General features: G+C 42.8%; 1 protein-coding gene across 1 annotated transcript in view; it reads left to right on the forward strand.

Moving 5' to 3' along the window:
- Positions 1-3,159: 3,159 nt before the first annotated feature.
- Positions 3,160-16,166, forward strand: part of LOC308335361 (E3 ubiquitin-protein ligase rfwd3.S-like) — a gene marked incomplete at both ends in the record, with an annotated part of 31,531 nt that continues 18,524 nt past the window's right edge. The window contains 3 exons of the mRNA XM_080792380.1: positions 3,160-3,237; positions 9,284-9,502; positions 15,809-15,903. Coding sequence (XP_080648506.1) covers positions 3,160-3,237; positions 9,284-9,502; positions 15,809-15,903 — 392 coding nt within the window. The remainder of the gene's footprint in view (positions 3,238-9,283; positions 9,503-15,808; positions 15,904-16,166) is intronic.

Raw genomic sequence — 16,166 nt, forward strand, 5'->3', positions numbered from 1 at the left:
AAGTTTCAAGTAATTGTAGTGGAGTAAAAGTGCAGTAATTGTAGTGGAGTAAAAGTACAATGTTTGCCTCTGAAATGTATAGTGGAATAGGCTAGAAGTAAAATTAACATAGCCTACTCAAGTATGTACGAATACAAACAAATGCAATACTTTGATTGATTGATTGAAATATTAACAGTTTGCAGAATTACAGTACATTACTACATTTCAAGCACAAACTCAATTCAAAGACTGTTAACTGTGAGTGGACGACCCAATTAAGCATTACACTTGTTTACAACAGTGTCCACCTTGTTCAATTCATCAAAAACAAGTAATAACATCATGACGTCAGTGTCTGATGTAAATCATTATGGTATTGTTTATTAGCAGAGTTCAACCTAGCGATAGGCTACTTAGGTCTCGTATTTAAAATAAATACCTCCATGTAATGTAAGGTATTTTTTGAAGAACTTATGTGAAGTCCACAATATGGTCACATATTTCGACAGGTCACCAAATTCACCATAACACCGCCATGCTGGAGTGATCGAGTTTGAGTGAGCAAGTGGCCGAGATTTTGGCGTATTGGAATTTGGCTAAAAAGAACACTTACACAACAGCCTCAGGTAAGGTTTGTTATGGGTTTGATTGATTAAAATATGTATTAACAGTTTGCAGAATTACAGTACATTTCAAGCAGAAACTCAATACAAAGAGTCAAAGACTGTTAACTGTGAGTGGACCGTGGACGACCCAATTAAGCATTACACTTGTTTACAAGAGGGTCCAGTAATTGGTCCACCATTGTTGTGGCAGACAAGGACATGCAGTCGCCAGACTTAGAGGACTCAAGAGGAGGATACTGATCATGACAGTAAAACGTGCAGTGATGGAAATAAGGATATGGATTTAAACAAGAAAAGCAAAGCAAAGAAAGAAAGGAATGGTGGGATCAAACAATTCAGAAAGTGACTAAAAGAGATTAATTGTTGGGATGAGAGCAGAGACGCAGGTCGAGGCATTTTCAATGATAATAAGCGCTGGGAAAGGGAGAAGAGCCAGTGGGGGACAGCGCTTTGAAGAGTAACACCAAGGATGCGAGGGTGATGTCACTGACTGACTGGTTTATAAACAGCTTGAAGTCCATACTACTTCCGTGTTGCATACCAGTGACATCACAGACCATTCCTTTACTTTACCACAGCCTTGTTTCAACGCGTGGTTACGGCATGCTCAGCTCGCAGCAGCACAACAAAGATCAGCTGTAGCCTATTTTGTCACGTTCCGTCGCGCGAATGAAACACTAGATGGGATTATTATGTCATGTGACTCATGTCAGCATTCAAGAACAACTATCAGAAGATGTAACCCAGGTAAAGTAGGCTAATCGGGCACTCTGCAAGTATAACTAATGTTTTTTCCATCTGTCCAAAGTAATTTGTGATATCCTCATTAGCCTGCAGGCTGCAGTCCTGCTCTTAGACAGACAGATAGGCTACATAGATTGATTGAAAGTGAAACATACAAATTGATGTAAACTTACAGATTGATTGAAAAAACAGCTTGGCCTACAGTTCAAAGACACGTTGAAACGAGACGCACCGCATCGCCTCCCTCTCTCTCTCTATCTCTCTCTCTCTCTCTCTCTCTCTCTCTCTCTCTCACACACACACACACACACACACACACACACTGCACACACAAAATATTTGCACTGGCCAGGTCCATTCGCCACTATACGTGAGGCGAGCACCTTTCAACTTGAATTAAAAATAAGGAGCAAGGGAATTATAAGTGGATCAAGTTCCATTGTCAGTGAGACCACAAGCGTCTGTGAGCCTTGTTGACAGTTTTTGTGGATTGTCCAGATTTAGAGATGGGAAACGAGAGGCGGGTGCTTAGTAACCCGATGCTTAGGCTACATGAGCTATCGGGTCAGGCAGGCCATATTATGAAAGAGCACCGCTCAGGTGCTTTTGTTGCCAATTATATGGCAATGTGGCAGCAGTGTGCAGGGAGAACATAAAGTGTGGGGAGGAAACATGCAAAGAAGAGGAATGTAAAGAAAGCCAAGAATAATTAAAGTGTGTGCATTGTGGTGGGGGACATTACACAGCAGGGGCGTCATGTTTCAATAATGATTGTGAGTGCTCTAAAGAGAGTGGAGAAGAGCCACTTCACCACTTTTCAACCTATCTTCATATAATAGATCCTCACTAATAATCATGATAACAATTCTTTTCTACTCAGTCTGTGTCTCATAAGAGGGCTGTGGGCAGTTCAGAAACCCGTCCACCAGTGACATATCGATGGGTAATCCAAGCGAATAGAAAATGCAGGCTTTCTAGTCATGCAAAGTTGCAAAACAAAAATGGAAGCCATCGTTCTCACGATAATAAACCTACATTTTTGTAACTTGTTTAAAAATGTATCTGCCTAACGATGATGTCACTGGTGGACGGGTTTCTGAACTGCCCACAGCCCTCCTATGAGATACGGACAGTAGATTATTTTTGCCATTTTAACATGATTATTAGTGAGGGCCTATATATAAATCTGACAGGCATTCAAAAGGAACTCAAATGTGATGTTAATGTCCTATAAGTAGACTTTGAAATAAAACTAGTGTTGACTAATCATTAGATGTGGCTCTTATTTTGAAGAGGAAGTTATGCACAGAAAGTCAGTTTCAGTTGTAAACAAGCTACTAATATGACACTTTCCCAAAGTCACGATGAAGATAGGTTGGAAAGTGGTGAAGTGGTCCTTTAAGTTTATTTACAGATATACAGACACTTTAGATTCCATGCGTGGACAGAAGAAGCTGCGTCATTTCCGTTTTTTTAGACAGCTGGTGGATGGAAGCTTTTCCCGGAAAAGCTTGCCCCAGTGGCAATCTGCCGCATGGGTGGAGCTTCATTTCCATCCACCAGCTGTCTAAAAAACCGGAGCTGACGCAAAACACAGCTTCCTTTGGCCGCGCATGGAAGTTCAAGTGTGCCCAGGCTGACTCATGCATCTGGTGAATCTTCAGCCAATCAGGAGAAAGTAACCATTTATCAGCTTCAATTTTATTATATTTTTTGCCTGTGTGTTTTCTCTGTGTCATCACTTCCAAATGCACCCAGCTCAGCTTCAGTTTGTTTGTATCTTTGTGCAGAAGCTACTCTATAAGCCATGGAAGTCAGGACAGTGTCCAGCGCGGGGAGGGTCCCAGCAGGGAGGCCAGGCCCCAGCCAGATGTGGGGACCGCAGGTAGGGCTGAAGAAACCTCTTATCTCCATATTCTAACTTTTTGTGTTTTTTGAGAGGCACCAGCCCATCGTGTGTGTGTGTGTTCAGCTGAGCATGGAATGTGATTGATGTATGATGATGCATGATGATAAGAGCGCCCCGGCCTAGTGATGAGGGGGTAAATAACTCCAATGTAGAGTGGACATAGTCTGCTCGTCATGTTTCAGTGCTGACTACTGGTGTAGTAGCTAGGCGGGAAATAGCTGTTTTCAATGCACGATAGTTCAGTTGGTGATAGAAGCATGAAATTTGGCACAGATGTCCTTCATATGTCCCTAATCGATAATCAACCTCGGGCCACGCAGAATTCAACATTTTTCAAGGTGGCCCGCCAGTTTTAAAAATGGCTGCAACTGTAAATAGTACGTTTTGGACTATTAGCTAGGCGGGAATGGGGATGATAGTTCAGTTGGTGATGCAAGCATGAAATTTGGTACAGATGACCTTTATATGACCATAATCGATAATCAACCTCGGGCCACGCAAAATTCCTCCATTTTCCAAGATGGCCGCCAGAAATTGCATAAATGTACATCTGCTCATGGTTAATCCACAGTTGGCGATACAAGCATGACATTTGGCACAGATGACCTTTATATGACCATAATCGATAATCAACCTCGGGCCACGCAAAATTCCTCCATTTTCCAAGATGGCCGCCAGTTTGCAATTGGACAGCTAGGCGGGAATAGAGGTGATAGTTCAGTTGGTGATACAAGCATGACATTTGGTACAGATGACCTTTATATGACCATAAGTGATAATCAACCTCGGGCCACGCAAAATTCCTCCATTTTCCAAGATGGCCGCCAGTTTGCAATTGGACAGCTAGGCGGGAATAGAGGTGATAGTTCAGTTGGTGATACAAGCATGAAATTTGGTACAGATGACCTTTATATGACCATAAGTGATAATCAACCTCGGGCCACGCAAAATTCCTCCATTTTCCAAGATGGCCGCCAGAAATTGCATAAATGTACATCTGCTCATGGTTAATCCACAGTTGGCGATACAAGCATGAATTTTGGCACAGATGTCCTTAATATGTCCCTAATCGATAATCAACCTCGGGCCACGCAGAATTCCAGTTTTTTCAAGGTGGCCCGCCAGTTTTAAAAATGGCTGCAACTGTAAATACGTTTTGGACTATATGACCTTGCTGGGGCTATAAATATTTTATTTCCCCACAATTTGATATAAGAGAATATGTTCTGGAGGTATTTCTACCAAGTACAATTAAAAAATATATATATTGGGTTCCAATATGGCGGCATTTTTTCAAATATGGCTGCCGGTATATTGCATAAATGTACTGTTCATGGTTAATGCACAGTTGGTGATATAAACATTTGTCACAGATCACTTTTATGCCACCCTAATTCATAATCAACCTTGGGCCACGCAGAATTCCTAAATTTTTCAAGATGGCTGACAGGTTTTCAAAATATGCCCAGCCCAATTGACAATTTTTAAATATTGTATAGTGTCATTGCACTACCAGGGCACACTGGTTGACACTATAGCTGTGAGACTCAGCATGGGGTTCAATGCTAGCTATTAATTAATATTTTTTCTAGTTTCCTAAATGTTGTTTAGGTTGCCCCAAATTAAACTTAAACAGCCGCACCTGAATTGACAGGATGTGTCAGCGCGGGAGAGCCGAGCCAAGGAAGACAGGGCTTTAGTCTTTCGGACGGTGTACAGATCACACAGGAATTAAATAGCATTGGATGAATGATCGGACTGGGGGTAGGATAGTCATGTTATTATCTGAGCCCAGTTGTATCCCATACTGTAAAGTGTATTTTTTATTTCATTGGTGGTAAAAGGATAAACCCTCGGCCTACGAAATTGCAATGGACACACTCTGTATGAGGGACTACCGAGGGTGAGCCAGAAAATAGCAGCCAGGAGAATGAGACTAGCAGGACACTGCCAAAGACATCAAGAACTGCCAGCCAGCAAACTGGTGCTCTGGGAACCAACACACGGCCATCGATCACGAGGACGCCCCGTGCTAACATACGTGGATATACTCAAGAGCGATGCAGGAGTGCAAAGTACCAACGAACTGGCCGGATGTATGGAGAACCGAGATGACTGGAAACGACGATGGAGGGCTCGTCTGAGGACGACCTAGAGAGAGACACAGGCAGAAATGGCATCATGTTCATCACAGGAGAAATTCTAAGTTTTATAGGCCCCGCACATTGGTGTGGTCCAATTGCAAACTGGCGGCCATCTTGGAAAATTGAGGAATTTTGCATGGCCCGAGGTTGATTATCACTTATGGTCATATAAAGGTCATCTGTACCAAATTTCATGCTTCTATCACCAACTGAACTATCACCTCTATTTCCCGCGTCCAATTGCAAACTGGCGGCCATCTTGGAAAATGGAGGAATTTTGCGTGGCCCGAGGTTGATTATCACTTATGGTCATATAAAGGTCATCTGTACCAAATTTCATGCTTCTATCACCAACTGAACTATCACCTCTATTTCCCGCCATATGTCCAATTGCAAACTGGCGGCCATCTTGGAAAATGGAGGAATTTTGCGTGGCCCGAGGTTGATTATCACTTATGGTCATATAAAGGTCATCTGTACCAAATGTCATGCTTCTATCACCAACTGAACTATCACGTCTATTTCCCGCGTCCAATTGCAAACTGGCGGCCATCTTGGAAAATGGAGGAATTTTGCGTGGCCCGAGGTTGATTATCACTTATGGTCATATAAAGGTCATCTGTACCAAATTTCATGCTTCTATCACCAACTGAACTATCACCTCTATTTCCCGCCATATGTCCAATTGCAAACTGGCGGCCATCTTGGAAAATGGAGGAATTTTGCGTGGCCCGAGGTTGATTATCACTTATGGTCATATAAAGGTCATCTGTACCAAATTTCATGCTTCTATCACCAACTGAACTATCACCTCTATTTCCCGCGTCCAATTGCAAACTGGCGGCCATCTTGGAAAATGGAGGAATTTTGCGTGGCCCGAGGTTGATTATCACTTATGGTCATATAAAGGTCATCTGTACCAAATGTCATGCTTCTATCACCAACTGAACTATCACCTCTATTTCCCGCCATATGTCCAATTGCAAACTGGCGGCCATCTTGGAAAATGGAGGAATTTTGCGTGGCCCGAGGTTGATTATCGATTATGGTCATATAAAGGTCATCTGTACCAAATTTCATGCTTGTATCACCAACTTTGGATTAACCATGAGCAGATGTACATTTATGCAATTTCTCAGCAGCCATTTTGAAAAATATGCCGCCATATTGGAACGTAATGTTATTGTTTTATCTCACTTGGTAGAAATACCTCCAGGACATATCTTATACCAAAATTAGGGGAAATTCTAAGTTTTATAGGCCCTGCACATTGGTGTAGTCGAAAACGTATAGTTCAAAATTGCAAACTGGCGGCCATCTTGGAAAATGGAGGAATTTTGCGTGGCCCGAGGTTGATTATCGCTTATGGTCATATAAAGGTCATCTGTACCAAATTTCATGCTTCTATCACCAACTGAACTATCATCTCTATTTCCCGCCTAGCTTGTGAACTAGATACCATATTCTCAACTCTCAACTCTCAATTCCAAAACCAATAGATCAACTCCAAAGCAAAGCTAGCGGGGGGGAAATGCTATGTGTGTTTTGTTTTGGTGTGGCTGCAGAAGCTCTGTGTAACCAGATTATGTGAGTGATATAAGCGACCAGGTCTATGAAAACAAGCCCAAAAGAAGCAACCAGTTTCACTACTTGAGCCCTCTATTACATCAGCATTTTTTTAAAATAATTGTGAAAGCATCCCAAATGAGAAACTACACTTAAGAAATAAGCCCAAATTAAAGCAGGAAAACTAGGCCTAAGTTGCTTATAATAAGTAAGTAGAACACTGCAAACCAGCACTGCAGGCTACTTTGCATGGGGAAAAATAATGTTTGCCACATGTGTCTGTGAGGTGACAATACTTCATTAGACACCCTGGAGTCATTTTTATGTGTAATGGTGTATTAACTTTGTATTTAAGGTTTCTTCCTGGAGGCTGAACCCTTGACAGTCAAACGGGCCAATTAAATAAACAGTAATATAGTGACATCACACTATCAGCCCCTCCCCCTTTATCGTACAACTACAGCTGTGGGTGCGGCTTCTGTTCAGGTGGATCACCACCCATCACCAACCACCAGGCAAACCAGGCATACTTAATTAACTGGTGGGCGTGTCCATATAAAAGCATGATTTTAACAAATACTGTACACTTTTTGTAACAAGTTCTTCCTCCTTATATCCTTCATCCTTCTACCCTAATAGACAGGGGGTACACAAGCACATGGCTGTTTATCCGTGCTCCTTATCCTACCAAACCACACTGTTAGCACACATCTCTCCATGAAAAATTTAATCTGCACGCTCCCAGAATCCAGCTGCACTACATAGCATCCACGCAACTGTCATATTTACTGTACAAATATTACTTTTGTCAAACACACTGTTATTGCTCAACATTTCACTGTGATGCAAATTACATCACAACTTTCTCATTCCCCGGCACCTCCCCTTTTCACTGCACACACACACACACACACACACACACACACACACACACACACACACGCACGTGTGCGCACACATACACAGGGCACAGCAGCACGGTACAGCACAGTATGCTACAGTACAGTATGGTAAGGCACAGCACAGTGCAGTATGGAACAGTAACGTACAGTACGGTACAGTATGGGACAGTATTGTACAGTACAGTGCAGAAGATAAGAGAGCAGAACAGAGGAGAAGAGAGCAGAACAGAGGAGTACAGCACAGCACAGCACAGTACAGCACAGCACAGCACAGCACAGCACAGCACAGTACAGTACAGTAGTACAGTACAGTACAGTACAGTACAGTACAGTACAGTACAGTACAGCACAGCACAGCACAGCACAGCACAGCACAGTACAGTACAGTACAGTAGTACAGTACAGTACAGCACAGTACAGTACAGTACAGCACAGCACAGCACAGCACAGCACAGTACAGTACAGTAGTACAGTACAGTACAGTACAGTACAGCACAGCACAGCACAGTACAGTACAGTAGTACAGTACAGTACAGTACAGTACAGTACAGCACAGCACAGCACAGCACAGCACAGTAGTACAGTACAGTACAGCACAGTACAGTACAGTAGTACAGTACAGTACAGTACAGTACAGTACAGTACAGTACAGTACAGTACAGTACAGTACAGTACAGTGCAGAGGACTACAGTATACTATTCCTGCTAGGTTGCCACATTTACGACATCCAAGCAACTTGGTATTTATAAACATTGCCACTTGCCATGCTTGCTTTTAGACGGAAATAAAAACAAGCAAAACAAACAATAGGGCCACTCAGCCATGTTGCCAACTTTGCACTTTCCAAGCAACTGGATATATGAAAACATCATGGTTGCCATGTTTACTTTTCCAAGTAAAACAAATAAATACAAAAACAGTATTGAATATCACCCTTCCGCTATTGCCTTCTTCCCATTTGCGACACGTGGTCCGCCAAATTCTAGTTATAATAATACCTGATGATCATGTTTTAGGGTGGAAAAAAATCGTGGCACTCCATGTTTAAGAAATTGCTAGTCTTTTGCAATCTGACAGTTGTTGACTAGTCTGAACTAGACTGTTTGGTGTGTAGTCACCTTAAGATGAAGAGTTCAGAAACAGACCAAGGCCGTTGTGACATACATTCATAGAATCCACAGCTTGTTGTTTCCCCCTCGTTGGGCCAGTTAAAGTAGAAGTGGGGGGGACATGACAACATTTGGGGGAAAGGAAAAAAGCTGTGTGCTTAACAGCTTTAGCCCTATATTATATTCCGCTGTGCGATGGTATCACACAGCGGAACTACGTTTTGGGTTTGAATTTGAATTCAGGCTCTGTTTAATTTAGCCTGTGTGTGTTTGCCTTGTCTCATGTCTGTCCACCACCAGTCGTCCTCTGCTGCAGCCTCGGCGCCAGCGTCCGCCCCGTCCGCGCCGCCTCTCCGCTCCTCTCAGGGGGACGACGCAGAAGGCGACATCTGCCCCATCTGCTTTGAGCTGTTCGCCGTGGCAGGAGACCACCGGCCGGCCGCGCTGTGCTGCGGACACGTGTTTGGGTCCGGCTGCATCAACCGCTGGCTGAGGAGCCACCTCAGCAAGTGCCCGAAGGTCAGTGTGGAAGAAGTCATTTGTGATGGATCATGGTCTTTGAGTCTTTCAAAATTAAGTCAAAGTAACCCATTTAGACTGTGTCGCCTTATTGCTTTTAAACACTTTAACCATTGTTTTAAACTGTATCTTTTGAAAAATAGCAGATGTACAAGCTCATCGCGCTATGAGCTTGTAGATCTGCTATTTTTGAAAAATTGTGATTTTTGAACTCATATCTTTGCTTCTGGGAGTCCCTGAAATGTAATATTTTGAGATGCGGATTCGTGACAAAATACACGTAATGTTTGACTCCCTTGACATGGTAAAAGTATGAAAACTATAGTAACTACTGATATAGAAACACATTTAGAAATAGAGGAAGGGAAGCACTGCAGGGATCTCTTAGTGGCTCTTAGATGGGTGCTCTTTGGTGATATAGGTAAAACCATATAGACAAAAGGTATCCTTCCTCCAAGTTGTACTGCTTGTCAAAGTGTAAATTGCAGACTTCAAAAGAAAATAATCCAAGGCACTCCGTCTTTGGTGAAAAATTAAATCATTTATTTGAAGATGAGCAAGGCAAATAAATAACAGGACCTACGCGTTTCGACCGGGCTCTATCTGCCAGCTTGGCTGATTAGCCACCCGTAAGTACAACCAGGTGGTGTGTGTGATCCAATCATGTCATTACATCGTTATTATTTCATTGGCATATAAATTATTTAATTTTAGTTACATTATTTTGTTTTATAGATATCATGTTGATTACACATCATAAGATGTTCAATAAATCAAAAAACAAATTATAAAAATAACAAAACACCCAAAGTGACCAGCACTAAGTGAAAAGTAAAATACAATTAATGGGAAAACAAAGGGAAACATATAAAGTAAATATTTATATTGACACATTTAAACAGTAACCCAAATCACAAAGAAAATATGCAAGACCATCAGAGAAAAGGCAGGAAATCAACTTCATAATTTAGGCCAGGAAACATTGTGGCTTTTAGAGTTACTATCTTTTCACTTGGTGCTGGTCACTTTGGGTGTTTTGTTATTTTTATAATTTGTTTTTTGATTTATTGAACATCTTATGATGTGTAATTAACATGATATCTATACAACGAAATAATGTAACTAAAATGAAATAGTTCAAATGCCAATGAAATAATAACGATGTAATGACATGATTGGATCACACCCACTACCTGGTTGTACTTGGGTGACTAATCAGCCAAGCTGGCAGATAGACCATGACGAAGACCTTTTGGTCGAAACGCGTATAGGTCCTGTTATTTATTATTTATTTATGCTAAATGCTAATCCACGCCTTTGTTTTTTCTCGGCTTGACTACTGCAATGCACTTTTTTCAGGACTGCCTAAGAAAACAACTGACAGATTACAACTTGTCCAAAATACAGCAGCCACAGTTTTAACTAGAACTAAGATGAGAGAACATATTACTCCAGTTTTGGCATCACTGCACTGGCTTCCGGTTGTTTTTAGGATTGATTTTAAAATTATTTTACTTGTCTATAAAGCTCTGAATGGTCTCGCACCTTCCTACCTACATGACTGCCTGCCTAAATATGTCCCAAACCGCCCCCTAAGGTCTTCCACTGCTGGCCTGCTCGCTTTTCCAAAAAAATGGCAACTAAAAAATACGGGTGTTCTGCCCTTACTATACGTTGGTGTACATTGTGTATGGCTTGGCAGACAGCTAACAAGGTTCCCAATAAAGCTCCAAAGGCAGTGACTTGGTTTGGGTTCTTTAGTGAAGAATACATTGTAAAACTGCAATACAGAAAAAATAGAAACACAACATAGGTGTCATATACTGTAAAATAATAAACCAAACATAGTTATTGTATGCATCATACAAGATTACAAAAGAACATGTAAATTGCTTTAAGAGCCAAGAAGTTTAACAAAAAACACACAAACTTACAGACTTATCCTGTCCAAGGCCTGATAGAAAGGGTTAACTCAACATGTAGTGAGTGAGCTCTTGACAGTGTGCTGGCTTGAACTGAACTGACTCTGACCAAACTAATCACCTCATAACTACCCTTGTGAAGCTACCAGGTGAGGAGAATTACTAATTAAGCAAAGGAACATTGGTCTCCATTACACATAGGGCCTACTAGGTGAAAGGTGAACTACCTAGAAAAGTAAACAGCACACTCCCCGCATGGTATAATTGGTTATACCACTATACAGTCTCTTTTTGAAGAAGAAGAACAACTTCTGACACAGGTCTAGAGTACACCTTGGGAGTACCTTGTCGGATGACCTTCACGTCGACTTTCCTCACTTTATTTTCGTGACCGGGATCAGCCTTGACGAAGAGTCCTGTAGGCCACCCACCCCCCGTCACCCGAGAGTCCCCCAACAGCATGACATCTCCAACTTGCAGATTGGGCTTTTCGGCCTGCCATTTTCTCCTAGGCTGTAGAGTATCCAGGTATTCCTGCTTCCAGAAGCTATCGGAGAGGACCTTGACTCTACTAGGACTAAAGCAGTTGAACTTCTTATTAACATGAATGGTGGTAGGGCAATTACTTAGTGGTGGGTTGAAGACTTCCTCATTCTCCCCGCTATGATCTTCCTCAGTTGATAAGCGCTCCGTTAAGAATCTTTCCTCCCTAGCTTCTTGTTTGACCGTAGCTTCTCCATCGTTGTCCATTGTTAACTGGTGCACTGATGAAGAGGTAAGTATGGTTTGTTTTGCAACATGGTGTGAATATTTAAAATAGCCTGCTTCAGGCCCTTGTTGCTCTGCTTCATCCTCTCGCTGCTGAAGCACTTCCTCCAGCTGCTGCTGAAGCACTTCGTCCTGCTGCTGCTGAAGCACTTCGTCCTGGCGACGCTGCTGCTGAAGCACTTCGTCCTGCTGCTGCTGAAGCACTTCGTCCTGGCGACGCTGAAGCACTTCGTCCTGGCGACGCTGAAGCACTTCGTCCTGGTGACGCTGAAGCACTTCGTCCTGGCGACGCTGAAGCACTTCGTCCTGGTGACGCTGAAGCACTTCGTCCTGGCGCTGCTGAAGCACTTCGTCCTGGTGACACTGAAGCACTTCGTCCTGGTGACACTGAAGCACTTCGTCCTGCTGCTGCTGAAGCACTTCGTCCTGGCGACGCTGAAGCACTTCGTCCTGCTGCTGCTGAAGCACTTCGTCCTGGCGACGCTGAAGCACTTCGTCCTGCTGCTGCTGAAGCACTTCGTCCTGGCGACACTGAAGCACTTCGTCCTGCTGCTGCTGAAGCACTTCGTCCTGGCGACGCTGAAGCACTTCGTCCTGGCGCTGCTGAAGCACTTGGTCCTGGCGACGCTGAAGCACTTCGTCCTGGCGACGCTGAAGCACTTCGTCCTGCTGCTGCTGAAGCACTTCGTCCTGGCGACGCTGAAGCACTTCGTCCTGGCGCTGCTGAAGCACTTCGTCCTGGCGACGCTGAAGCACTTCGTCCTGGCGACGCTGAAGCACTTCGTCCTGCTGCTGCTGAAGCACTTCGTCCTTGCGACGCTGCTGCTGAAGCACTTCGTCCTTGCGACGCTGCTGCTGAAGCACTTCGTCCTTGCGACGCTGCTGCTGAAGCACTTCGTCCTGGCGACGCTGAAGCACTTCGTCCTGGCGACGCTGAAGCACTTCGTCCTGGCGACGCTGAAGCACTTCGTCCTGGCGACGCTGAAGCACTTCGTCCTGGCGACGCTGAAGCACTTCGTCCTGGCAACGCTGCTGCTGAAGCACTTCGTCCTGGCGACGCTGAAGCACTTCGTCCTGGCAAGGCTGCTGCTGAAGCACTTCGTCCTGGCGACGCTGAAGCACTTCGTCCTGGCGACGCTGAAGCACTTCGTCCTGGCAAGGCTGCTGCTGAAGCACTTCGTCCTGGCGACGCTGAAGCACTTCGTCCTGGCAAGGCTGCTGCTGAAGCACTTCGTCCTGGCGACGCTGAAGCACTTCGTCCTGGCGACGCTGAAGCACTTCGTCCTGGCGACGCTGCTGCTGAATCACTTCATCTTCTAGAACACATGATTGCAGTGCGTCTGCTTCAGCTGATGCAATTTCTGCAGCTTCCTCTGATTTTAGCAACAGCAGATTAGCTTGTAGATCAGCTTGTTGTTTTAATATTGCTGCTTCCTTGTGTGCATAGGCTAGTTTGACAAGTGCAGCTTGTGCTTTAGCACGTGCTTTTACTGCAGCAGTACTGATTGGTTTGGAGCTCTTCACCACCCTTTGAATGTGACATGATGAAGAGAATAAACTGCAGTGTTGAGCCATGTCTTTCTGTGAAGTCCGCTGTGCTTAAAGTCTTTTTACTGTTCTGCCCTTACTATACGTTGGTGTACATTGTGTATGGCTTGGCAGACAGCTAACAAGGTTCCCAATAAAGCTCCAAAGGCAGTGACTTGGTTTGGGTTCTTTAGTGAAGAATACATTGTAAAACTGCAATACAGAAAAAATAGAAACACAACATAGGTGTCATATACTGTAAAATAATAAACCAAACATAGTTATTGTATGCATCATACAAGATTACAAAAGAACATGTAAATTGCTTTAAGAGCCAAGAAGTTTAACAAAAAACACACAAACTTACAGACTTATCCTGTCCAAGGCCTGATAGAAAGGGTTAACTCAACATGTAGTGAGTGAGCTCTTGACAGTGTGCTGGCTTGAACTGAACTGACTCTGACCAAACTAATCACCTCATAACTACCCTTGTGAAGCTACCAGGTGAGGAGAATTACTAATTAAGCAAAGGAACATTGGTCTCCATTACACATAGGGCCTACTAGGTGAAAGGTGAACTACCTAGAAAAGTAAACAGCACAACGGGGAAGCAGCTTTTTGCTTCTACGGGCCGTCGGCATGGAACAAGCTCCCACTGTACCTTCGTCAGGCAGCCTCTGTAGACATTTTTAAAGCTCAGCTCAAGACCCACTTCTACAACATTGCTTTTAATTGATCTTTTTTTTTTTTTTTTTGTTATCCATGTCCTCACTGTATTGCATTACTGCTTGTTTTTAATGTTGTTGCCTTGCTTTTCTTTTATCCTCCATTTTTCTGTAAAGCACTTTGAGCTGCATTTCATGTCATGAAAGGTGCTATACAAATAAAGTTTTATTATTATTATTATTATCATCATCAAATAAACTATTAATTTTTTCACTAAAGACGGAGTGCCTTGGATTATTTTCTTTTCAAGTCTGCAATTTACACTTTGACAAGCAGTACAACTTGGAGGAAGGATACCTTTTGTCTATATACAGTAGAAACATATTTTTCAGAAAACTCAAGTTTCAGAAGACATTTTATAGAATATGGTCTCAGGTCTTAATGTGTTAAAGGAGAATTCCATGCTAGAAGGCTTTCTTATCTTTATTTGTAGTTGTTACGTCCCCACCAAAGAGGTCCAGGTGTTATTTTGTGCAAAAGTGCATTATTGGCTATTTTCCCTACCATAAGCCCTCAATGAATTGAATTGAATTGCATTGAATTGAATTGAATGGGGCATTGGGGTGTTCGCTAGTTATTTCCATCACTCAAAAAAAATATATATATATCCTCTATTCATAATGTAAATAGTATCCCAAGCGGCACACTACTTGTTTCTATGGAAATAAGCGAATTAGCACAAGAACCCAACCCCCATTGTTGAGGGCTTATATTAGGGGAAATAGCCAATAATGCACTTTCGCACAAAATAACACCTGGACCGCTCTGGTGGGGACGTAACAACTACAAATAAAGGTAAAAAAGACTGTCACTCACGTGTTGGGGTGCTCAGACATTGTACAAAGTACTGTTCCCTCAGCACCACCTGATCCAATCCAAGTGCGCTTGTGCCATGGTCTCTCGAGACTGAAGGCCACTACTACTACTACTACTACTACTACTACTAAGGTAGTTCTGCCAACGAGCACCAGGGAGCCATCTTTGGCTCATTATCCTATCATAATGTGTTCTATAAAGAGATTGAAAAATAAATATATATTTTTTTAGGTTTTCTGAGCTCAGTTGCACAAAAAAACCTGGACTTTTAACATTCAGTAGATTCAGTGCTCAGATTTTCCTGCAGACTGTGATGTCACAGCAGATGTCACTGTTTTCACTGTTTTGACTGTTTTCATTGCAGCTCAAAAGGCTTCACAGAAACAGAATTGGTGTAATTGAGGTCATCAAACCTAAAATAAAACATAAATTAAATGATATAATTTTTTTAAATTAAAATTAAAGTCATGAAACTTATACAGACAATATAGTATTGTGTGAATGTGTCTTTCGTTGACCTGATTGTTTATATTTTTGTCGTCCGCAGTGCAATAAGAAAGCTAAACGATCCGATGTGGTGCTCCTGTACGCAAGGACGCTAATACCACTGAACAACTCAACTCAGCTACTGCACATGAAGAAGTGAGTGTCACTGTACATTTCTCTGCAGAAATACTCGCTTTACCTGAAACCGCATAGATTGGTCTCTCTATAGACATGTAAGGGTGCTACTGCGCTACTTGAGGATGCATTACATAAGTGGGCGGGGTCTTTGGGCTTGATCCAGGCTAGACTGCACCTGCTTTGCTTAGCCTTTATTTATCTGCACTGTGATGTTTTTTATGTTGATTATATTGCACTTTATTTAAAATTGCATTGTTAGTTTTTGAGTGGTGCGACAGCAA

Source organism: Protomyctophum bolini (assembly GCF_963924005.1).
Source record: "Protomyctophum bolini genome assembly, chromosome: 20".
Lineage (NCBI taxonomy): Eukaryota > Metazoa > Chordata > Actinopteri > Myctophiformes > Myctophidae > Protomyctophum > Protomyctophum bolini.